At 49.0% G+C, this 24820-nt stretch overlaps 1 protein-coding gene across 4 annotated transcripts in view; it reads left to right on the forward strand.

The window, feature by feature from the left end:
• TTLL11 (tubulin tyrosine ligase like 11) overlaps positions 1-24820 on the forward strand; it is a 230943-nt gene that overhangs the window by 70419 nt on the left and 135704 nt on the right. For 3 of the 4 annotated variants that reach the window (XM_059410878.1, XM_059410877.1, XM_059410881.1), the window contains one exon: positions 21399-21974. In XM_059410878.1, coding sequence (XP_059266861.1) covers positions 21399-21974 — 576 coding nt within the window. Of the gene's footprint in view, positions 1-19776; positions 19913-21398; positions 21975-24820 lie in introns of those variants that run through there. The other variant, XM_059410879.1, reaches the window with a different exon arrangement.

Genomic DNA, 24820 nt, shown 5'->3' on the forward strand with positions numbered 1-24820 from the left:
TCATCCATTTCTCCCACCTTCCAGCTCCTGGCAACCGCCATTCCACTCTCTGCTTCTCTGTGTTTCGATTCCACATATAAATGAGATCATACAGTATTTGTCTTTCTCTGACTTATTTTACTTAGCATAATGCCCTCAAGCTCCTTCCATGTAAATGGCTGTATTTCCTTTTTTTATTTAATGACTGAATAACATTTCATTGTATATATACACCACATTTTCTTTATCCATTCGTCTGTTGATGGACACCAACCTGGTTTCCACATGTCAGTTATTGTGAATAATGCTGTAATAAACGTGGGGATGCAAATATCTTTTAGAGCTAGTGATTTCATTTCCTTTGGCTATATACCTAAAAGCGGGATTCCTGGTGGTTCTAGTTTTAATTTTTTGTGGCACTTCCATATTACCTTCCCTAGTGACTGCGTGACTGCACCACTTTGTATAATCACCAGCAGGTATGATGTAATGTCTCATTGTGTGTGTGTGTGTGTGTGTGTGTGTGTGTGTTTAAGATTTTATTTATTTATTTGACAGAGACACAGCAAGAGAGGAAACACAATCAGAGAGAGAGGGAAAAGCAGGCTTCCCACCGAGGACAGAGTCTGATGTGGGACTCAATCCCAGGACCTTAGGATCATGACCTGAGCTGAAGGCAGAGGCTTAACGACTGAGCCACCCAGGCGCCCCGTTATTGTGGTTTTGATTTGCATTTCCTTGATGATAAGTGACATTGAGCATCCTTTCATGTTCCTGTTGGCCATTTATATGTCTTCTTCAGAAAAATGTCTCTTTGGGTCCTCTGCCTTTTTTTTAATTGGAATTTCTTTCTCTTTGAATTGTATGAGTTCCTCGTATAATTTGGGTACTAACCCCTTCTATGCTCTATGATTTGCAAATATTTTCTCCCAATTGATAGTTTGCCTCTTTCATTTTGTCGATTGCTTCTTTCCCTGTGCAGAAGCTTTTTATTTTGGTGTAGCCCCACCTGTTGGTTTTGGCTTTTGTTGCTTGTGTTTTTGGTGCCATATCCTGGCGCCATCTCTTAAGCGCCTATGGGATCCTGACCAAGTCATCCCTCCCCTCTCCCGAGGCTTCAGCGCATTTTCTACCAATAGAGAAGATTATATAGCATCACCGAGGACCCTTCGTCCACTAGTCTTTTGCGATTCTCTGAATTTGGCTTTCCTGGGTGTCCATAAAACTCCCCGCTAAAGTTAAAGAAAGTTCTGCACAGATTTCTGCTCTAAGCTTTCTGCTGGAGCACAAAGGGCCTAGTGTCATCAATCTTCTTCTTGCTAATGCCTGGTCAGGGCCGCCCGGGCTTGGCGTAGTGTGGATATCGAAGGCCATAATAGGGCAGTCCCCTCACCGCTGCCCACCCCCCACCCCCGGAGGGTGACTGAAGCCACATCCGCACATTCCTTCCAGAGTAGTCGTGTGGGGTGATGGGTTGGCTGAGACTAGCCAATATTGGCAGAGCCAAGACATGCTTCCTGTTGGGTCTGTCTAAAGCCCATTCAGAAAGATTCACATCTGAGCACCTTCTCCCCTCTCCTGACTATTTCTTTTGCTGGGGGTTCTCTTCCTGCGCTTGCTCACTTGACAAACTCTTCTAAGGTTTCCCTGCATCAGAGTTGATGTCACCGAACCTAAGAAGACCTTTCCCGATACCCTGCTCTCCCACTCCACCTCCCACTCCCCTGCACCCAGACCCATGGGCAGCTCCTCTGGGCCCGAAGTCCATACTTTCCTTCAATGATAGGACCCCAAAGCACAAATGTTCCTGGTTGAAAGGTAGTAAGACACGCGTTTGGGGTTTAACCTTTGGACCCCAAAGGTTAAAATCCTTTTTAAAAAATTACTTTCTAAGTACGTACCTTGGGGAAATGGTTTCATCACTCTGAGCTTCAATTTCCTCACCCACAGCACCACGGGGCTGTGACGAGAATCACACTGTGTCCCTCAGTGAGTGGACATTTAGTTATCCGTTGTCTCTGCTGGACGGGGGACCCTGGGGCGCCAGACCCTGGTCAGAGGCGTCTCTATCCCCCACCATCCAGCACAAAGGGGACTCTCAGGCATTTGTGTGAAACGCGTGAATATTGAGAGCAGTTTTGCAGTCTTCGATGGAAATTTAAGCCAGTGCTAAGATTGCTTAGAGTATTCTGGGTGTTGTTGGCATATTAGAAATGTGAAGGTAGACTTATTTTAATTTTTCATAAAAACCTAATCTCGAGACTAATCACCTCACTCTTTGGTGAGAGATCATTTAGGAGAGGAAAAAAGTGAAGACTTTGAAGAGAATCCCAATTTGGCTTGACTTTTTTTTCCCCCTTAGATATTTTTTCCTCTCAGAGACAGCCCTCTGCATTAATACTTTGCAAGAGTAGAAGCCCTTTTGTCTAATTTTCTAAACTTCCATTTGGCCCCAAATACATTTAATGTTTTAAATCACAGCTGTTAGAATCTTGCTCCTTTGCGGTACTGATTTATTATGTGGAATTGTGAGATGAATATGATCATTAGCGAGCCGCTGCCTGGATGTGCTTTCCCCCTCTAACGGCAAAGCTTTTAAAAAGAAAAAGTGAAAGAGGTAAACATTTTTCTGGGAGACTATTTTAAAGGTCAAGAAAGCCTTGCTTCCCAAAGCGAGGAAAAGGTCATTGTTCACCCTTCAATTTTTGTCCTTTCATTTCATTCGGCAAAAGTTCTTAGTGATGTCGCCGTGGTCACTTGAGGACCTGTCTCATTTTCTCCCAGACAATAGGGGCCCCAATCTTGACTTCGGTGCCTGTTTCAAAAGGAAATTATGAAAATTGCTTTGCCTGTGCCTCCTCTCCTCGTCTCCAAAGAAACGGAGCGATCCCTGGAACGGTTTCTCGTTCGGCTTCTTTTCTGTGTCGTTGCCTTTTGCAGGAGCTGTTTCAGGGAAACAAGGCAGAGGAGAGATTTCGGGGCGAGCAGGACGCAGTGATCGGATCCTCTAGCTTGTTAATGAACTCATTCTCTCGTGCTTTCCTGCCCCTCAAGCACACACCCCCTCTCCCACCTCCTTCTGAAACTCACCCCACATGTTTCCGAAAGAGTTAGAAGACCAAGATAAAAGGGTCTGTTTGGCTAGAGCAGATCTAGTAATAGTGCTTCTCTGTCTTTCTTGGACCTGATGGCCCCCTTTTCATTTTGACGTAATTTCAGACTTACTGAAAAATTGTAAGAATAATGAAAGAATTTCTACACACCCTTCACTCAGATTAACCCCAAATGTTAACGTTTCACCACATTCGTTTTCTCCCTGTCTCCCTCCCTCTCCCCTTTTTGAGAGCAAGTTGCCTACGTGATGCCCCTTGACCCGGAAACACGTCCATGTGTGTTTCCTGAATAAAACATTGTCCTTCATCACCACAAAAGCATGAAATTAACATCGATCCCATACTCTTGTCTAATCTAATCATATTGAGAATGGATCCGGATTTCGACAGCTATCCCCGTACTGTATAGGGAAAGAACCAGATCCGGTTTTGTCTCCGAAGCCTCCGGTAATCGGGGAGAATGTCCTAGTCTTTCTTTGTGTTTCATGAGGTTGGTATTTTTGATGAGTACAGGCTAGTTGTTAGCAGACTGCCCCTCAATTTGGGTTTGCCTGGGGTTTCTGCATTATTCGCTTCAGGATCGGCATTTCTGGCAGGAACAGCCCAGAAGCAGGGTCGTGTCTTTCTCAGGGCTATCATCCAGAGGCATGTGATGTCAACGTGTCTTCTTACTGGTCATGTTCACTTTAATCATTGGGTTAAGTGGTGTCTGCCAGATTTCCACTGAAAAATTACTATTTTCCCTTTCCGAATTAATAAGTACCTTGTGGGAAGATACTTCAAGATGGTATAATATCCCGTTACTCCTCCGATCTTCACCCTCTCATTTGAACCTCTATTAGTAATCCTTGCCTGAATCAGTTATTATTGTGGTGGTTACCACATGGTGATTAGCTAACCCCATCGTTCCTTCTACATTCATTCATTGAGTTTCTACTGCAAGGAAGAACGTTGTCTTCCCGTGTATGTATCTGGGGAGGTATGCATGTATGTTAGTGTGCACTCGTGGATTCTTATTTTATCCAGTAGATTATAACCCTTTACTGTCACGCTCCAATAATCCAAGATGTGGCCAGTGGAGTCCTGTGTCCTTGTAGCACTTCCTGTTCTTCTGTGAGCGCTCTCTTACTTTTGCCACAACAAGACGTTCCAGGCTTTTCTTATCTGTTCCCTGACCTAGACTTGGAATCAGTCAACTCTCCAAGAATCCCTAGTTTCTTTTGGTGGGTGTGAAGTATGCTCCTTGCCACCAGGTATCATTCCAGTGCCTTCCCCTTTTGTAAAAAGTATTTTGTGGTATTAACTTTACTATCCCGGAATGAAACATGATCCACCTACACACATAGTTTAAAAACAGAGTATCACTGGAAGTGTTCTCTAAAAGAGAAAATAAGGGGAAATGTAAACAGCTCACTAAGTGAATGCTTTAGCACCATTACTCTGGAAGACATAATAAAGTGATGAAATGTTTGCACCTCCCTCTGAGAAGCAGTTTTGGATATAAGTAAGACAATTTGATGAAACATTATAGCGTCTCTGTCTCTTGATAGATACATAGATAACACAAGCTGCAGTGCTATCAGTAAGGTGACGTTTCTGAGCTATTGAACCACTCTTGATAAAATTCCAGGGAAAGAAAGGGCAAAAGCATAGTTTTCCCTCTATTTACACAATTCCTGCATTCCTGGAAAACTGTGAGACTTAAATCACGTAGACAATTCTTTTTGTTTGTTGGTGACACAGAGTTGGGTTCTAGGCTCGCTTCCTGTCCTCTACAGGCAAGTTTCTGACTTCATGAGTCAGAGTGTGGGAGGCTCACCCTGCCCCCACCCCCCAGCCGTGGGGTCTGCCACTCAGGCCCCTGGCCACAGAGTGCCACTCTGTTCACCTTGACAAGCAAAAATACTCCCTAGTGAAATTTCCAAAACCCTCCCTAGGTGGCAGCACCAGCCCCTCGAGAACGGCTGATCCTTCTCTGTGGGACAGAGCAGTTCCATCTCTCTTCCTTAAGAAACACAAATGCTGTTTTATGGCTTGGAGGTGTTTAATTGTTAACACTTTTCAGAATTAATGTCTAACATTATAGGTTTCCCGGACTCACATTTTACTTTCGAAATGAGGATGAGCCTGTCTGTCTCTCTGCCCGGGTAGGGAAGCAACCTCAGGTCACTGCCTAGGGTGGCCCGAGCTTGCACGCAGGGAGGGTGTCCACACTGGGTAGGAGGGCTGTGACCTGTCACAGCACAGTGCCGTCCTGCAGGCAGTCTTGTCATGACCCTTGTTCTCCAAAGAACGTATGGAAAGATCCCTGGGAGCCCGAAGCAGACAAAGACCTCCACTGTACAGATGAGGAAACTGAGGCCCAGAGAGGAAGCAGACTTGGCCAAGTCACACTGTTAGTCAGAGATACTAATTAGGCTTAGAGCTAAAGAAGTACCGAAGACTGGAACGACCCGAGAGAACATCCGGCCACTCTCTTCTGGATGAATCCCCTCCACACCCGGACAGGTGCCCAGCCTCCAGCCTGCACTTGATCATTTTTAGAAATGAACAATTTAATATTTTCTGAGGCAGTTCATGCCGCCAAGGACTGTTGTAAATTTCTAAAGTATTCCTGGGTTGAGACCTTTCTACGGGATCTCCTCTTCTCTTCCCCATTCCCCACTGGGTACGGTTTGGCACTGTTGGTCCCACGGAACATGTATGTTCCCTGTAGACGCAAAGACAGCAGGCAACTTGGGAATCTCCGAGTCGTATCCCTGTGTCCTGAGCTTTCTGAGCTGCTGGCTTTGACATTGTACTTGACATTGAGATTGGTTGATGAACAAGCCGGAGTTCTTGTCCTTATGAAGCTTTCAGTGTAGCTGGAAGGCCGTTACTACACAGGTACTGGACACAAGGCTGATGTGAAATACCCCTACTTCCTTTTCCAAAGCAGTGTAGACGAAAGAGGCTGGGCTCTGGAACCCGCCACGCTTGCACTGACTCTGTCCACGGCTGCACGTGTGGCCTTGCGTTATTCTTTGCTTCCTGCTCTGAGCTCTGTTACACCCTCCGTAAAACTGCTGGCAGACGAGCACTCCATACAGTGTTAAATAAGAGCGTTCCAAAGCGCCCAGCACCGCGGGACTCGGTGCATGGTTATGTCTTCCTCTTGCTCTTTTTGTTACCCCAGTGGGACACGTTTGAAGAAACTTCCAGATATTTGGGAAGGCCTTACAGCTCAGAATAAAATGATTTATCAGAGTAAATGCACCGAGATTTATCTCTGCTTCTCTTGGACTCTACCCTTTGGTAGATAACCCGGTGATACCTGAAAAATTGTATGGACAAAACACCAATGAGGAGATCGCGCCTATTAGAATTCAAGGGAAAGACAAAATAGTAACCTGTCTCTCAGATGAACTGTTGTATGTTTAATGTTAAAATGTATATTGACTAGTGTCCCCATGGACAAAGATAACCATAGCACTGTCTTCTATATTGAAATTATAATCAGCCCACCTTATTAATCTGAATATATGTGAGCTCCTGCTAGTGTTCTCCAAGTATAGTACATTTAAAAAGTGTTCTGTGGTCATGCAAGTGTGGAAAATGCTGGACCAGAGAGATTTGTTATAATCCCCATTTGATGGATGAAGATACTGAGGCTGTGATGTTAACAAGTGCCCTACCATGTCTTGTACATCTCTCTCTGTGGCCTCTCAGTTTATGGGATTCTGTCCTGATATCCTGAATGCTGTCCTGTTGTGGTTGTCGCATAACCAGCCTGTCTTTACGGGTCATAGGTGAGGTCTTCCCTAGAGAGGGTGAACTTCCCAGTGTCAGTGTTAGGGGATTTCTTCGCTGAGCCTCCAGGGAACGTAGGTGTGTCCCCAGGTATGGGGGAGTGCTGCCTGCCGCCAAACGAGGACACACTGCAGAGCTGCGTGGCACTGAGATGAGAATCAACAATTCCGTAAACAGAATTACGGCTCGTTGCATTCTCCTCCCTCTGTTTATTTCCCTCCTGCTCTCCTTGAGTCATTAATAACGGTCTTTAGAGCTTGGTCCCATCTCGGCTGTGGACAAGTAAGGACAGAGTTGGAGCCCAGGCCTGGTTCCGGGCATTAACAAGGATCAACTGCCCTCCTGTCCTAAGTCCACTGTGATGGAGACAGTGACTAGAGAGATATCCCCAAAGGGCAGGTGGATTGGTAGGGGGCAGTCAGGGGAACCTGTTCCCACGCAGAGAGTGGCCTCCGGTACCCCTCTCTGATTTATTAAAGAAGCAGGGAAGTTTCCTTATACCTGACCACGGAGGTCAGGAAGGGGATGCTGGGCCGACAGTGCCTGTGAAGCCTTTGAGAGTAGGCAAAGGTCTTGTCCAATGGCCACTTGCTACCATTGAACTAAAGGGAGGTGGGGGAGAAACAGATAGTGTTTATTCAAGGAGAAGTGGCTTATAAAGCTGGCCTTCAGTGGCACGGTAGGAGTTCCCTTGTAGACTCAGCCCAGCTTGGCTTCCAACCAGCACACTCATTTGGAACACCACAGAGCTTCACGGTGATCAAAGGCACGTAAAAGTAATTCCTACATGTCAACACCTTCATGCTCCTTGAAATTTAAACCAGCAGTTGAAATCCGGAGGCTTGCAGGAGATCCTGTTCTCACTCTCCTGGTGTAAATGATCAGGCTAATGACTGACAGAGTTCCCAGAAGGGCACTTGGCTGCCAGGCCAGGCTCTCAGAGGGGATTGGCTTCTTGGTTGGTCGATTTAGATCCATTGCTGTTGCGGTAGCGATCAGAGCTCTCACCCAGGAGCCCAAACACTGCGCTGCGGTCCTGCCTGCCCAGTGACTTTGAGCCAGGCAGACCCAGGTTCATGGCCCTGGTCCCCAGGGTCATCTCAGGCTTCCCTACCTCATCCCCACTCTCCTATTCCTGCCCTCCTGACATTTGACCCACCTCGTCCTAACTGTGATTCGCAGGTCATCTGTGACTTCTCTGGACCTCAGATCCCTTATTTGTAATGTTATTAAAAATGACATTACACACATACACAAAGCATATTAAAGAACAAAGCAAAAAAAAAAAAAAATTTAGGCAAAATTGGCAAAGGGGGGTGGGTCAAAAGGTACAAACTTCCAGTTATAAAATAAATAAGTCACAGGGATGTGATGTATAGCGTGATTGCTGTAGTTAATAATACTGTCTTGTGTATTTAAAAGTTGCTAAGAGAGTAAATCTTAAAAGTCTTCATCTCAACTCATTTATCTTAAAAATTGTGTAACTATGTGCGGTGATGGATGTTAACCAGACCTATTGTGGCGATCACTTTGTCATATATACGTATATTGAATCGTTATGTACATCTGGAACTAATAGAATGTTATATGTCAATTGCATCTCACTGAAAAAAAACATAGAAATATAGAATATATATTTGACTAAGAGGTGATAGCCAATAAACTGAAAGTCTGCCCCCAAAATAATAATAGTGAACATTTATCTAGCACTTAGTACATGCCCAGCATCATTCTTTTAAAATTTATTTATTTATTTTTAAAAAGATTTTATTTATTTATTTGACAGACAGAGATCACAGGTAGGCAGAGGAAGCAGGCTCCCTGCTGAGCAGAGTGCCCGATTCGGGGCTCAATCCCAGGACCCTGAGATCATGACCTGAGCTGAAGACAGAGGCTTTAACCCACTGAGCCACTCAGGCGCCCCTAAAATTTATTTTTTAATTTATTCTTTTTAAAAAAATTTAAATTTGATTAGCCAACATGTAGTACATCCTTAGTTTTAGATGTAGACGTCAGTGATTCATCATTAGCATGTAACACCCAGTGCTCATCACATCGTGTGTCCTTTCTAATGCCCATCACCCAATCACCCCATCCCCGCACCCACCTCCCCTCCAGCAACCCTCAGTTTGTTTCCTATGATAGAGTCTCTCATGATTTGTCTCCCTCTCCGATGACTTCCCATTCAGTTTTCCCTTCTTTCCCCTATAAGTGAAACCATATTACCCTCCAGGTCCATCCACGTCGATATAAATGGTAAGAGTTCATCCTTTCTGATGGCTGTGTAGTTGTCCATTGTGTGTGTGTGTGTGTGTGTGTGTGTGTGTGTGTGTGTATGCCACATCTTTATCCATTTATCTGTTGATGGACATCTCAGCTCTTTCCATGGTTTGACTGTTGTAGACATTGGTGCTATGAACACTGGGGAGCAGTTGCCCCTTGGGATCGGTACATCTGTATCTTTGGGGCAAACACCTAGTAGTGCAATTGCTGGGCCATGTGGTAGCTTTATTTTTAACTTCTGAAGAACCTCTCTACCATTTTCCAGGGTGGCTGCACCAGCTTGCATTCCCACCAACAGTGTTGGAGCGTTCCCCTTTCTCCACATCCTCACCAATATTTTTTGTTTCCTGACTTGTTCATTTTAGCCATTCTGACCGGTGTGAGGTGGTGTGTCATTGTGGTTTTGATTTGTATTTCCTTGAGGCGAAGGGATGTGGAGCATTTTCTCATGTGTCTGTTGGCCATCTGGAGGTCTTCGTTGGAAAAGCATCTGAACATGTCCTCTACCCATTTCTTGGCTGGATTATTTGTTCTTTGGGTGTTGAGTTTGATAAGTTCTTTATAGATCTTGGATACTAGGTATGTTCTCCTGTTCCGCAGGTTCCCTCTTAGTTCTGTTGACTGTTTCCTTGCCAGCATTACTTTTTAAAAGAGCTTCACGTATATTAACTTGTTCAGTCCTCAAGACATCCCTTGCAAGGGATTGTTTTTATAGATACATTATTTCATTACATCCATGAAACAACTGAGGCAGAGAATTTAGGTGTTTTGCCCAAAACTATTGCTGAGGAAGCCTTCACAGCCATAGAGGTGAGGAGCGCTGAGAGCAGCAGAGGACAGTCAGATGTGTTAGGAGGTAGGAAGGTCAGAATTTGGTGACCTGATAGGGCGGGTCATGCGCAAGAAGGTGCACGCCAGGGTGACTCGCAGACTTCTGGCCCAGGGACACGGGTGGATGAGGGCACTGTTCACTGGTACGGGGGACACAGGAGCAATAGATTGGAGGAAAGAGACAATGGATTTAGTTTTGGCCATTTTAATTTAATTTAATTTATTTATTTGAGAGAGAGATCACAAGTAGGCAGAGAAGCAGGCAGAGAGAGAGGAGGAAGCAAGCTCCCTGCCGAGCAGAGAGCCCGATGTGGGGCTTGATCCCAGGGCCGTGAGATCATGACCTGAGCTGAAGGCAGAGGCTTAACCCACTGAGCCACCCAGGTGCCCCTTGGCCCAGCTGAATTTTTGATGCCAGTGGAGATGTCTCATTATATGGGTCTAGAGCTCAAGAGAGAGGTGTGTGCTGGAGATAAGAGAGTGGGGAGCCGGCTACATCCAGGGTACGGTCACTGAAGTCCTGAGAGTGCTTGGAGTCACGCAGGATTCACATCGGAAGTCATGCTCCTTGTCATCCTGGACATCGAACAAAGGAAGATGGGCCAGGCTGGGTTCCAACTAGCGTTTGCTGAATCCCACTCCCTGAAGGTTCCATGCTACGTGGGGGACAGAGGAGGGCGGGGAGCTGTTTTCCCGGCCTTCAAGGACTTGGCATTAAGTTAACTCACCCCCTTTTTTGTAGGACTGAGACTATGGGGAAAAGCTCTAGTTACAAAGTAGAACACTGGAAATGTTCTTACTCATCGCATAGGGTTACATCTCATGGTTGCATATAACATGCATAGCCCAGTGCCTGGTGCTGATCCCCACTGCTGATGAGGGCGCTGCTACAGCCAGAGGGACATGATTTGAATGTGGCAAAATATGACACCGAGAATGTTGTTTTAAGGTCAAGGGGTACCGTATGGTAAGAATGCAAGCGATATCAGGACCATGGTGTTGGGAAGAAGGAAAAGCTAGGGCTGGTAATCAGAAGTGCTATTGATTAAAATGTGGTCAAAGACATTTGGAGGTGAACAGAAGATTCTTTAGCCTGTTCATTAGCAGAAACCTCTCAGTCCTGAAAAACGAGTTTAGCTGGAAAGAGCACTTTCTCAGGCATCAGGTGTTGTATTCCAGGTGGGATCAGCTACATGCCTTCTGGGGTCTCAGGAGGAGACTGTGGGCAAGGGAGGTGGAAGAGTGGGGCCTATGGGGCCAGGGAATGACCTGAGGCTGTGGGCTGGACTCTGCTGGGGTGAATGGGAGGCTGCTGGGGGAGGGGAGCAGGGAACAGCTGAGGGTCAGGAGACAGGCCAGTCCCTGGGGACTGAGCTTGCCGTAGGATGGTGGAGTCTGCGTTAGATTCCAGCCAAGTAGGTCAGGGAGGAGCCGCCGTGTGGAATCTGGAGGATGATCAGGAGACCAGAGCAGAATAATAATAAAGTAAAATGAAACCAAAAGTAGTACTATTAAAAAAAAAACAGTCCTGCGTTAAATAGAAATGCAAGAGCGTGTTGAATCCTCACGGCAGCGACAGGAACTCGGCGCTGTCGTTCCTGTCTTCTGGGTGGGAATACTGAAGACACATGGGCTAAGTCACTTGGCCAAGGCTCAGCTTAGGAGAGGCCAAGTTGAGATTTGAACCCAGGTCTGTCCGACTCCAAAGCCCACGCCCTCTGCTCTGCGGCTCCCAATAGACTCTTGGATACGTGCACCCGGTGGCGGGGTCAAGGGGAGCTGCCGCCCGGGGCCCTCCTGTGCGCAGGCCCAGCAAGCCTGGTCAGAGCCTGGTCAGGGAACCTGGGAGAGATGGGGGGCCTGACTGGTGGGCCGGCTGTCCTCGTGTCCTGTCTCCCGGCGTGGCGGGAAGGCCCCGGAGGAAAATGGACAGTCTCGCCACATGACTGGTTCCTTCCTGTTAAGCAGGTTTTATAGTCCCAGGTGTGTTCTAGAGGGGCTTTTGGATTGCTCACTAATGATGGGTTGATTATGGCCCACATGAAGTTGCTGCTCACAGAGAGTGGGACCCATGAAATCACACTGACAACAGGCTGGACTGGGGACTTCCGTGGAGAGGCTTCCCTCGGTCTTTGTGATCATCGCGCCGGCTGCCTGGAGGCTGTGGTGCTGTGTCCCCCTTGCGTGTCGCTGAGAGCGCCTTCAACACACGAGGCAGCGTGGGCCCGGGGTGCTGCTCCGGGGTCGCCTTCCCGGGGGCGGCTGCAGGCTCCGTTCTCTCCGGGCTCCCCTTCCTCTGTCTCCCTAGAATGGAGGCTTGGAGACTGAACACGGCGATCACTCTGAGAAGCATCCAAACGTATTCTAAGACCAAACGAATGTTATTATTCAGAACGAGGAGAGAGAACTTATTTCCAGGTTCTTTCTGAAAGACCGCTTCAAATGACTGAATCAATTATAGTGAGAAGAACTTTGGGTTAGAAATCAGAGTTGTGTTTCGGGTCACTAGTTGTATGGCCTTGAGCAAGTCTCCAGTTTCTGTGTGTGTGTGTGAGTGTGAGCGAGAGCGAGAGAGAGAGAGAGAGAGAGAATGAACTCCTTCCTGGGCCCAACCAGGCTCTGTGGCTGGGAATCCCTCTTCTCACACCGGCTAGCCCCAGCCAGAGCAAGATGAGTCCTGCCCTGCGTGGCTATAACTTTGTCTTCCTATGTCTGTCTCCCTCCATACTTTGCCTGTTAAACAACAGGCCCCACATGTTAACTGCTTTGAGTTTTCCCAAAGAAGGCAGTTGTCATGGAAAGTTCACAGGCTTTCTGAATCTGACCAGCTTGGTTTCCAGTCACTTTACTGCTACTCTGCTGTGTGACTTTGGCCTGGGACTCCACCTCTCGGAGCCTCTATTTCCCTGCAGGATTGCTGTGAGGCTTCAGTAGACGAGGACCACAATGGTCATAGCACAGGATGTGTGTTTCACCAGTGGTCATTTAGAGGAAACTTACTTGCTAAAATAATTTTGTTTCTACAGGAGAAGTCCCCTTATCTGGCAGTCTCTCAGCTACGTATCTGTTAAGTAATGTTCCCGCCGTTTATAAAGGCTGTAGTAATCAAGCTTCTTAATGGTAATTTTGTAAAATATTTAGCGGGCATCCACCCCGCTACATAACAGGGAATAGCGACTAAAGTAAGGCGTGGTCTTTAGCCTCAACAAACACGTCCTTAGGGCACCTGGGTGGCTCAGTGGGTTAAAGCCTCTGCCTTCGGCTCGGGTCATGATCCCAGGGTCCTGGGTCATGATCCCAGGGTCCTGGGATCGAGCCCTGCATCGGGCTCTCTGCTCTGCAGGGAGCCTGCTTCCTCCTCTCTCTCTCTCTCTCTTTCTGCCTGCCTCTCTGCCTACTTGTGGTCTCTGTCTGTCAAATAAATAAATAAAATCTTTAAAAAAAAAAAAAAACACGTCCTTGAGTGGGAGAGACAGAAAAATAAACAATAATAGCCCCTGTGTGTTTGCTCAAGCCCTTTACATTCCTTACCTGATGCAGTCCTCACAACAGCCCTACGGCAGAGGCACTACTATTGCTCCCATTTCTCAGGTAAGCAAACTGAGACACAGAGGTATGAAAACTGTGGAGGGCTACCTAGCTACTCAGGGGCAGTGGTGCTGGGCTTCGTAGCCCTGCAGGTGGTTGGCTGTCATGTCCATGTTCTTAGCTTTCATAATGCACAGTACCTAAGTATGTTCCTATAATGCAAGATCGCTATCAAGTTAAGGACGCGTGAGCCATTATAATGTGATGGAGATGTGCTGTGGAAAGGTGAGCGGCCACAGCCCTGGGAGCACAGAGGACCAGAGTGGCCTTTCGGCCTGGAGGGTTGTAAGCCAGGGAAGGATTCTCAGAGGTGATTCTCAGAGCGCACCGCACCGAGCGGGGCCTTGGAGGCGGAATAGGAGCTCTGCCGGCAAAGAGGGGCAGGGCTGGGTAGAGAGGGTGGGAAGCTTGTCAAGGTGTAGGGGCGAGAAAGCGGGACCGAGGGGAGGCAGGAGGGGGGCCTGAGTCTGTGGCAGGCGAGGGCTAGCCTGCCGAAGGAGGAGGGCCTTGGAAGCCATGCCCAGGACTTGTGCATGCGAGGCCGGCTACCACACCTGGGGACTCACTCGTGGTATTTCTTCTAAACTGTTCAGATAAACCCAGGATACCCATCCGTCATAAAAGGAACGGAGGTTTTTGTATTTGCTTTTTTAATTTGCCACTCAAGTTTCCGTCACTGGAACTCTTCAAAAGCGAGGGAGTGGTGAGACGTGTGCCCAGGCAGGGGCAGATGCTGCTCCTGCCGTGGAACCCGCCGTCCTCCCACTAACCACCCGCCGGAGAAGCTAGTTCGGATCCCCGTCCTCCAGTTCAAGTTATTCCACGTCTGAGTTTAAAATCAGAGCCTTGAGTCTCACCTCTGCCAGACAGCAGTCTCTACTTTTGCTAACACTTCAAAAGTGACTGCGAGGGTCAGAATGAGCCCTTGGTATGAAAGACTGGACACCGCAGTCCGGTTCCGATGAACGGGAAGGGGCTTGTGGAAGGATGTGAGGGAGTTTTATGTTGGCTTCATGGCTCGGGGAATAGTCAGTCAATGGGCTGAGCTCCCCACCTCCCCCTCCCGCCCCACTCTGTGCCCCTTCCTGCCCCACCCCCCGTCTGTAAGCGGTGCCCCTCGCTGCTGCAGCCCCCTCTCTCCTTCACCTGCCTCCAGTCCCTGGGTGCCCCCGAGCCCACCTCTGCCTTACTGCCCCAGTCCAGCCCAGGCCTTCAAGACTTTACAGCCCTGAATCTTCCTGGGTCTGGTCTCTTTTCTTCCAAACCATGCTCCCCATGAGTGCGAGCCGTACGGTGGCCTGGTACGGTGGCCTGGCATCACCGATTGAAAATTGACCAGCTGCCTGCAGACCGTGTACAAATAGAAGGCATTTCGTGACCTCCTCTGCTGCTCCAGCCTCTTGTCCCCAGGCGGTCACTACTGTCCCTGCGGAACCAGACCCATCGTGGAGGCCACTGCCATTGTGCTGGGGCCTAATGGCCTCAGATGTCTCTCCGGAGCTCCGGCTGCAGTTTCCAGTGGCCACAGAATCTCTCCAGTTGTGTGCCCTCTGGCTCGCACCCTCCCTCTGTTGCCCCCTGCCCTCCCCGAGATCTCTCTCTCTCTCCCTCACCTCATCATTCAGCTCCATTGACTTTACCTCCAAAATATTCTCCAGCCGGCCTCCCCCCCCCCCCGCCCCCAGCCTCAGTTCAGGCTCTTTCTCTCTGCCCCCAGCCTCTGCCCCTCCAGGCCATTTTCTGTGCGGCAGCCAGAGGGGTATTTCTAAGTACATGTCTAATTAAGTTGTTCCTTCTAAAGCCCTGTCACTTAAGGACATGGTCCAGACTCCCTAGAATGATATTCAGGGCCCTTCCCTGTCAGGCCCCACCTCATGCCCAGACACGGTCTGCTTCCGTCCCCTCATTCACTACAGACAGGGGCTCTGGAATCTGACGGTTTGTGCTTAAATCCTCATCCTAGTGGCTGTGTGACCATTGGCAAGTTAATTAACATCTCTGGGCCCCCATTTCCTTAGCTGTAAAATAGGGTTGTGGAGGATTAAATGAGATGATACACTTACGAGTGCCCAGGGGCTGTGTGTGAAGCTTGTTGTTAGCTGGCCCCCGGCAGATCTCACTGGTGAGATTTCCAGTGCACCCCCCACTTCACTGCTCGCTGTTCTTCAGCCACTGGAACCGTTTGTACTTGCGCTGACAGAGCGTGATTTCTCCCACTTTTATAAACCCCGCTGCAGCAGAACCTGCCCGGTTCTTCCTCTTGGCAGCACCTGTCTGCCTCCCACTCTGCCCCTTTTGGTCTGGCCCTCGGTACCCTAACTGAGAGCTGCTCCCTCCTCAGCTGACTCAGAGATCACCTGGAATGCCGGCCATAGGGATTTGCCCTGGGAGCAAGGCTTGGCCCACCGAAGCTGGAAGGAGCCGGACCCTGCACGCATGTGCTTTGTGACATGGGCTCGTCTTCCAGAGGCTTCGTTTTACCCGTGCCTTCAACACCGAGGGTCTCTCGGTTGCTGAGGTTGGATGCAAATCTACCTGAGTGACAGAGGAGTGCTCCAAACGGCCTTTGACCTCCCTGGGATCGCACACACCGTATTTCCTCAGAAGCTGCCCTCTTAGCTGCCCCTCATGGCTAATCTTGGTTTGTGGCTTAGGATTCCCATTGCTGAATCTCTCTTTCAAAATATTTTAGCTCCCTTCCCCCAGACGCCCAGCCAACTTCCTCAAGTGCATCATAAATCTCCAGTCCAGATCTCCCACTCTTGTAGACCCTCCCGAGGCTCTCATCACGGTGGCGGGAGCTCTCTGCTGATTAATGTCACTTGCGTGTTTGTAACACAGCCTTCAACTGTGGTGATGTCAAGATAAATCATTGTTTAGACCCTGGGAGTCGGCAGAAGCCAGGGACCTTAGTGTGCCCTCTTTATTTTATAGTTGAATACAACAAAGCCCAGGAGAGCTTAGGTGACTTACCCAAGGTTACACCGTCAGAAATTATCCGACTAAACTAGGGCTAGAATCCACATTTTCTGTTTTTTGTTTTTTGTTTTATTTTTAACTTCAGTTTTCTTTCCAACTCATCAATATTTAGTTTCTTTATTCTACTAAACATTTTAAAAAACTTTTAAAAATTGTGGTAACATCCGCACAAGGTAAAACTCGCCATCGACACCATTTTTTTTTTTTTTTAAAGATTTCATTTACTTATTTGACAGACAGAGATCACAAGAGAGGCAGAGAGGCAGGCAGAGAGAGAGGAGGAAGCAGGCTCCCCGCCGAGCAGAGAGCCCAATGCGGGGCTCGATCCCAGGACCCCGGGATCATGACCCAAGCCGAAGGCAGCAGCTTAACCACTGAGCCACCCAGGCGCCCCCATCGACACCATTTTTAAGTGGACAGTTGAGTGGCCTCCAACACATTCACTCTCCTGTGCCACCGTCACCACCAACCGTCTCCAGAACTTTTTCTATCTCCCCGGACTGACACTCTGTGCCTCTCACACGCCAGCTCTCTGTTTCTCCCTCTCCTAAGTCTCTCGTAACTGCTCTGCTTTCAGTCTCTGAGAATTCTGACTTCTCTGGGTACTTCATGTAAGTGCGACCATTCAGCATTTGTCCTTTTGTGTGACAGCTTATTTCGCTTAGCATAATGTCCTCCAGGTTCACCCACTGTGGCAGGTGTCTGAATATGGCAGAATAGTCTTCTGTTGTATGTGGATAGCACATTTTTTTTTTACCACTCATCTGTTGATGGACACTCAGACTTCTCCCACATTTTGGCTATTGTGAGTCCTGCTGCTACGAACGTGGACAAACACGTATTCACTCACCAAGAAGTATTCCTTATATACATTTAGAGACACTTGCTGCCGACCCTTGCTACTCATTTTTTTTTTTTTTATTCCCCGTAATGGGAAGTTGGGAAAATACAAAAAAGCACAGTGAAGAATAGAAAAGCCACAGATGTTTTTGTGGTATATATTTACAGGATTTCATATTCATGCTGCCCATAATTTTAGAAGTTTTATACATACTAAGAGAGAATTTTAGCAGATAGTCCCATCTGTGTAGTAGGGAGAACACTTGAAATATATTTCAAGAACAGAGAGCATGAACGCTGAATGTGACCTTGGCCAACCCTGGCCTTGTAGAGATGAGTTCATCTGAACTATGACCTTACTTTACCTTAACAGTCTACGGAGAGAGCTCTTTGTAGCGGGGCTTCTTTAAGACCACCTTGGTAGAGCAGGTTACTGCTTAGAGTTGGAATTTTGAATAAGGGGTCTTTTCCAGTCACATTTCTCCAACCTCCACTAGGGGGCAGTAAAAGACACATTTTTCAATAGGCCCGATGCCTGCCAAGCAATCAGGCCACCATATCCTCTTTGCATCTCTTTGAGCCATCCGTGCCTAGTTCCAAGATAATGGATTTCACGTCCAACAGCAGCTTTGGGTAAAACTGGAGATACCAGCAGCTGTAGCGTACATGCAGGTCTTTCTCCCATTCGGTCTGACACCAGTGCATAAAACTTCATTCGATATGTTGGTCCCCGATTGCATTTTTATTCAATTCACATTAGTTCAGTGGTTCTCAAGCAGAGTGAACATCAGAATCATCCCTCACGCTCTTTCCAAAGTACACATGCCCAGGTCTCCTCCTAGATCTATTAAATCAGAATTTCTGGGGCTGGGGCCTAGTTAGAGAGACTATATTTTTATTCTAGTCCATGTTGTCTTGCCAAGAACTAGTGCATTTGTTCTTAACTTTAATAACTGGGAAGGAAAGGGTCACTCTGGGGTAAAACCTCAGAGGAGAGGTGAATATGAATTCTGGAAAAATCTCTTTCCCTTATAAAAATAGAAGCCACTGAAGGATCTGGTGGCTGTGGGAACTCAGAGCTCTGAGGCTTCCTCATAGATTGTACCTATATTATAATAAGCCAGGAACCTGGGCAGAAGCTTCTGGAATGGGAGAGGCCCTAGCAAACTCAGCATCTGTGGTTGTAGCTCTGAGAAGGCCATGCTCAGGGTCCAGATTCCTCAGTGTGCCGCCAGAGATCAGACACCCAACACTCTCTGCCATAGGGAGAGAATCTTCCCTATTATTCTAATATTCTAATAATTCCCTAATATTCAGGAAAAAGAGGCATTTACCTTTAACTTAGGAGAGGTAAGTGGGTGTAGAGAACCCGCAGTAAGGTCAGACGACTTTAGTTCTCCTACGAACCATCCCGCCAGCCAGTGAGGGGACCCAGGGCAAGTCATGCCCCCTTTCAGAGCCTCAGCTTCCCAGTTTGAATTATGGGAGGACTGGGTGGCACTGATCTCTAAAGATCCTCCCGGTTCTAAAATTTCAATGATTCTGTTAGTATTAATAATCATGATTTGTATGGTCCTACCCTGGCAAAGAACAGAAGAAATATTCGGTAATGCAATGAATGACAGAGACTATTGACCATGTAGTTTAATTTATTTAAGGCATATACACTGAATTCAAAGGAGAAAATATTGCTCCTCATAATATATTGAACTGTTAGTGACTTGAGCATAGTAAAAGCTTTCCAGAGGGAAAAATTATCCATCAGTGCAAACTTGACATTTTTCACTTTTTGATCCATAACTGCCATTCCTCCCACATGCTTGTATTTACTGTGAAGGGCCAAATATAGGAATGCTTTGGATGCATATTAAATAACTACATACACATCAAGGTCGTAGTTACAAGAAGGGCTCCGTGGAAGGCCCTGGGAGGCTTGCATTGATCTCTTGTGAACTTCCATTCCCGAATCCTGCTGACAAGGGGAAACAATTGATGTGGACCATTATTAAGGTTTTAAGTGTTTCTCCATTGTTAAAGATCTTTTACAAGCCCGGAGTAACCGATAGTGCCCAAGGAATTGGCAAAAGCTTCACTTAGAAATATAGGCTGGCCAGAGAGATAAGTAAAACCCAGAGTGCAGCTGTCCTGGGCTGAGCGCCCACAGCAAAGGTGGAGGGCCGGGGTGAGTCCAGTGTGGGGGGGATGCCCCCTCCTCAGGCCCCAGGTATGGCTCAGAGTTACAGAGCCCAGAAGAGCCCAGAACGGGAGCTCCTGCACACCATGAGTTGCACTCTTTCCCATCCGCCTCCAGCTTCCTCCAGCTCCCCCGCCCCCTCCATGTCCAACTCTGTGCATTCTCCATGGCTGCAGGGCGGACCTGAGAGTGTCCAGGGGAAACTGGGTGCGCGTGAATTATGCAGACCTGCGGATCCAGACTGACTGGACGGGTCAAGTGCCCCGGATAATTCTGTGCGTGTGCCGCTGACCTGGAGCAGGGAAGACCGTCGATGGTATGATAGTACGGATGGCAGTACTAGCTTCAGAACCATCTCAAAGGACCAAAGGAGGATGGGCGGGGTCTGCTAGAGGAACCAAATAGGAGATCCACGCGGTAACACGAATGTTTCCCTGAGCTAGCTCCGCATTTGGTCTTATGCTCGGCCCTTTGCACATTTTAGTTTCTCTCCTCTTTACTGTGACCCCATAAGGGTAGGTGTTTGGGCCCCATTGTTATTTTCCTTTTTTAAAAAAGATTTATTTATTTATTTATTTATTTGAGAGCTAGAGTGAGTATGAGCAGAGCGAGAGGGAGAGGCGAACTCCCCACTGAGCACGCAGCCTGGGGCAGGGCTCCATCCCAGGACCCCAGGATCATGACCTGAGCTGAAGGCAGACCCTTAATGAACTGAGCCACCCAGGAGCTCCTAGATGCCCAATTTTAAGAGGAGGAAACAGAAACCCAGTAGGAGAGAGGAAGGTGCAGACACTTTAGAGTCCCTGATGGAGATTCTAATCCCTCTTCCGCCTCTCAGTTAGCAGACAAGTTACTTCTCCTTAAGAAGCAGGAAGAGCTGGGCTTCCTGCTGCCTTTCCCGGCTCCGGTTCTGAGTGCTTGGACCTTTGCATTCCTTATCTCATTTCATCCTCACATGAATCTTACTGACAATCTTACTGCTCAGAACGATCTTACTGCCGTTCTGTAGGTGAGGAAGTCACCAGGAACTTAAGTAACTTGCCCAAGGTCACGCGGGAAGAGCTGGGCCAGGGTGGAGCCCTGGGGCAGTGGGATTGGTGCCCACATTCCGAACATCGGCTTTGCCCTCTCTGCTCCCTGCGCCGTGAGAAGAGAATTATGTTCTCTATGAGGGTCAGAGTAGGTGACTGCTGTCCAGTGCCTCATAGAGTCCCTGGCGCTTCGCAGGCACTCCTACGTGGTGCAAAGCCGGGCGCCTGGGTGGCTCAGTCGGTTAAGCTCAGGTCATGATCTCAGGATGCTGGGTTCGAGCCCCGCATCGGGCACCCTGCTCCGTGGGGAATCAGCTTCTCCCTCTCCCCTTGCCTTGCTCCCCGCTCCGATCATGCTCTCTTTATAAATAAATAAAGTCTTTTTAAAAGAATGGTGCTAGGCCATTATCCTTCTCCTTCCGCCCCTCCTCCTCCTCACCATTAACACGTCATCGTTAGTTAAATGGCTTGCCCGGTATTAGACCTCACAACTGACAAAGACCTGGAATTTGGACCTAGGTCCTGTGACTGCAGACTTACAACACTCCCGGTCCCCTTCCTAGAGGACAAGACTGAGGACAGATCTTAGGTCCAGATCTCGATACCTAGCCCCATTGTTATCCGCCCCCCGCCCCGGTGCTTCGTGAAGACTCCCACGGATGGGGCTCACTTTATCACTCCTTCCCCAAACATTAGCTGAGGTCCTGCTCTGTCTTGGGGGCCTGGAGAGGAAAAGAGTGTAATGCCAACTGTGCTTTTTTCCCCCACCAGGTTCGAATGGTGAAAGATGGCGACCCCTCCTGGAAGCCCACGTTCATCGTGAAACCTGACAGTGGCTGTCAGGGCGATGGCATCTACCTCATTAAAGACCCCAGTGACATCCGCCTGGCAGGGACCCTACAGAGCCGGCCGGCGGTGGTCCAGGAGTACATCTGCAAACCTCTTCTGATCGACAAGCTCAAGTTTGACATCCGTCTGTATGTCTTACTCAAGTCCTTAGACCCTCTGGAGATTTACATAGCCAAAGATGGACTCTCTAGATTTTGTACCGAGCCATACCAGGAGCCCAGCCCCAAAAACCTGCACCACACCTTCATGCACCTGACCAACTACTCCCTGAACATCCACAGTGGCAACTTCGTCCATTCGGACAGCACGAGCACGGGCAGCAAGAGGACTTTCTCTAGCATTCTCTGTAGGCTGTCTTCCAAAGGTGTTGACATCAAGAAGGTCTGGTCTGACATCATCTCCCTGGTGATTAAGACTGTCATTGCCCTGACTCCAGAGCTCAAAGTTTTCTACCAGTCGGACATCCCCGCGGGGAGGCCGGGGCCCACGTGCTTCCAGGTAACCGTTGCCAGTCCCAGCCTGAGTTCCCCAAACTTCACGGGACCTGTGGAGGGCCCCCTGGCTTCCTATGGGATGCGGGGTGGGGGCGGGGTGGCCAGAGGGGGGTCCAGGATTGGGAGGGTGTGGGAGGGGGGAGTTGCAGTGTGGCCTCTGTTGTTAAACCTGGGTCCAGCTTTTTATTTGCCAGTCGTGTGATTTGAGGCAAGTTACTTCCCTTTGCTCACCTGTAAAATGAGACAAAGAGTACCTCCCTGAGAGGATTCTTGTAAGAATTAAATGAAATAACATAAGCACGGTGCTTGCCATTTATTTATTCATCCTTCCTTCCAGCGTTTTGTACCTTCGTAGGGGGCCAGGTCTTGTCCCAGGTGCTGTGCAGATGGTCAGTCATGGCTCCCCCGGCCAAGGCAGGGAGTTGACTGATATGGGAGACAAATCCTTTAAAAGTGCCTCGTATGAATATGTCACAAGTGCTGGAGTAGAGGAAGAAATGGACTGGTCACTGTGACGTTGTGGGACCGTCTGGCATTTTCTGGCTGGGCTGGGAAGCCTCTGCAGAAGGAGAGGCAGTTAGACGAAGTCAGAGATCCTGGATAGGGCTGGGGAGACAGTGTTCTGAGTGAGGGGGCATGTTCGCAGCCCTAGGGGGATGGGGGAGTCATGCAATTTGAAGAATTGAAAGAGGTTCGGTGTGGTTGGAGGGTGGGGCTTGAGACAGAGCTTGGAGGGAGATGAGGGAAGAGGAGGTGGGAGCTGTAGGTTGTGGCCGGTTATGGAAGGCTGAGGGCGGTGGGGGCCCCATGGGATGTAGACAGGTGAATGGTGGGCTTAGATGTGCACATCGCAAATAACAAACCAGCTGCAGGGTCGGGAGTGGATTGGGCACTGGGAGCGGGGAGGTGACTAGGGAACCGATTGCTCTCCTGTAAGCAAGAGCTGGTGTTCACTTGGACTGGGAAGGTCTTGGTGCTGGTGGAGAGAGTAGATCTGAGAGCCATGTAGCAGGTGGAAGGGCTGGGCTGGTGACTGATGGGGCTGGAGTGAGTCATGAGGCCGTGGCAGTGAGGGACAGGGGAGAACCAAGACTGACTCACAGGTGGCTTAGGCATTTGGATGGATGAACAGAAGCCACAGGAAAGGCTTGTGTGGGGAAGGTCAGGAGCTGGACTTGAACATGCCCTTGAAGAGCCCATGTGACATCCGGTTGGAAAGTTTGAGTGGACAGTTGGACATTTGGACCTGGAGTTCAGGAGTGAGAGAGACAGGGCTGGGCTGGGAACTCATCAGCGTTCACACAATGACCAAAGCCATGTGAGGCTGCAGAAGAGACGGGGCCTCAGAAGACTCCTGAGGGCACGGCTGTTTAGGCAAGAGATAGCTGGCGGGGCCTGGGGGAGGGGCCTGCACCAGAGGCCAACAAGAAGGGGCTTGACATGTCGAAGGGATATCAGCAGAGGAAGCACGCCGAGCGCCAAGGAAGACGAGCTTGCAGAAAGAGCAGGCAGGGATCACCAGTGCGAATGCCACTGGGCTGTCACACGAGACCAGAACTGAAATTGCCCACTGTGCTTCGTGACTGGCGAGGATGGTCTTCGAGGGAGCGATGCGGCCGGGGCCACAGTGTGGTAGCCCAAGCCAGAGCGTGGCCGGAAGGGAAGGGGGAGTGAGAGCAGAGCCGTGAAGCAGGGTGAGGCTGGAGTCCGGACACTCTGTAGACAGCCGGGTCTCTGCCACCAGATAATCAGAGCTGATGAGAAGAAGGAGGACCTCTGGGACCCTCTCCTACTCATCTCTAAAATTACTCTGTGGCAGGTGAATATATAAAAAGAACACACGGAACCTGTCCGTAAGCTTTGGAGCAGAACAGCAAAATGGGCATCCCAAGTGCGACCTCCCGACCCAAGACTGCGCACCAGCTACTGGGCTTGTCCCCAGCCCATTTCCCTATCCACCGCTGCCCCCAGGGTCACAGTGTCTGGAATTTTATGTTTATCATCGCCCTGCCTTAAAAAATACCTTTCGTATGCACGAATGTTTCCCTAACATTATCTTGCTTTGTTTTGCTTGGGTTGCAGCTTTATACAAATGCTGCTATGAAGTAAACAGTCTTTCTCAACATTCTTTTCCACCACATGTTGAGGTGGGTTGCTGGGTCCTGTTTCGTTTGCACCTGTTTTTATGCCGACACCAAAACACACGATTTGTTTGGGTTGCTTCTCGTCCTCCATCCAAGAATGTGGCAGGAGAGCAAGACGGAACAAGAAGGGAGGAGAGAGGCAGGTGGAGCGGGGGCAGCAGAATCTCTGATGGGGGGGCTGCTTATTTGATGGCCAAAGAGGAGGCTGGTCCCGAGGTGCAGGCTCCCAGAAGAGTGGCTCCCCCTGGGCACCAGTCAGCAGGATTTCCGGGCCGGCCGGTGGAACCCTTTGAAGGGCAAATCAATCTGTGGCCAATTCTAGGAAGGGATGGTTGTCCTCTAGAGATCCGTCCTTAGGCACTTGGACCCCAGGCTCTGGTTCCCAGGTAGGATGTCCAGCTCAGCCAATCACGTAGGGAGCTAAAGGCATCAGAAAGGGTAAGTGGGCAGAACTTGGAGATAGGACCGGAGAAAACAGGTCCGATCCCAAGCCATGAAAAGGTTAGGGCAGAGGAGACAGTTGCAACGTGGAGGCCTCCAGGGGTTATCCCGGGGGACTGTGAGGCCACATGTGTCTGACGGTGACAGCTATTCCAGGACAGTCATGTGGGCCCAGCACGACCAGCCAAGCCACAGAGCCCTGGCACAGTGAAGGGCCGGCGGGAGGGCCAGGGGCCGTGGTTTGCCGCTTGTCTTGCTGTGGACA

Source organism: Mustela nigripes, chromosome 9, assembly GCF_022355385.1.
Source record: "Mustela nigripes isolate SB6536 chromosome 9, MUSNIG.SB6536, whole genome shotgun sequence".
Taxonomy (NCBI): domain Eukaryota; kingdom Metazoa; phylum Chordata; class Mammalia; order Carnivora; family Mustelidae; genus Mustela; species Mustela nigripes.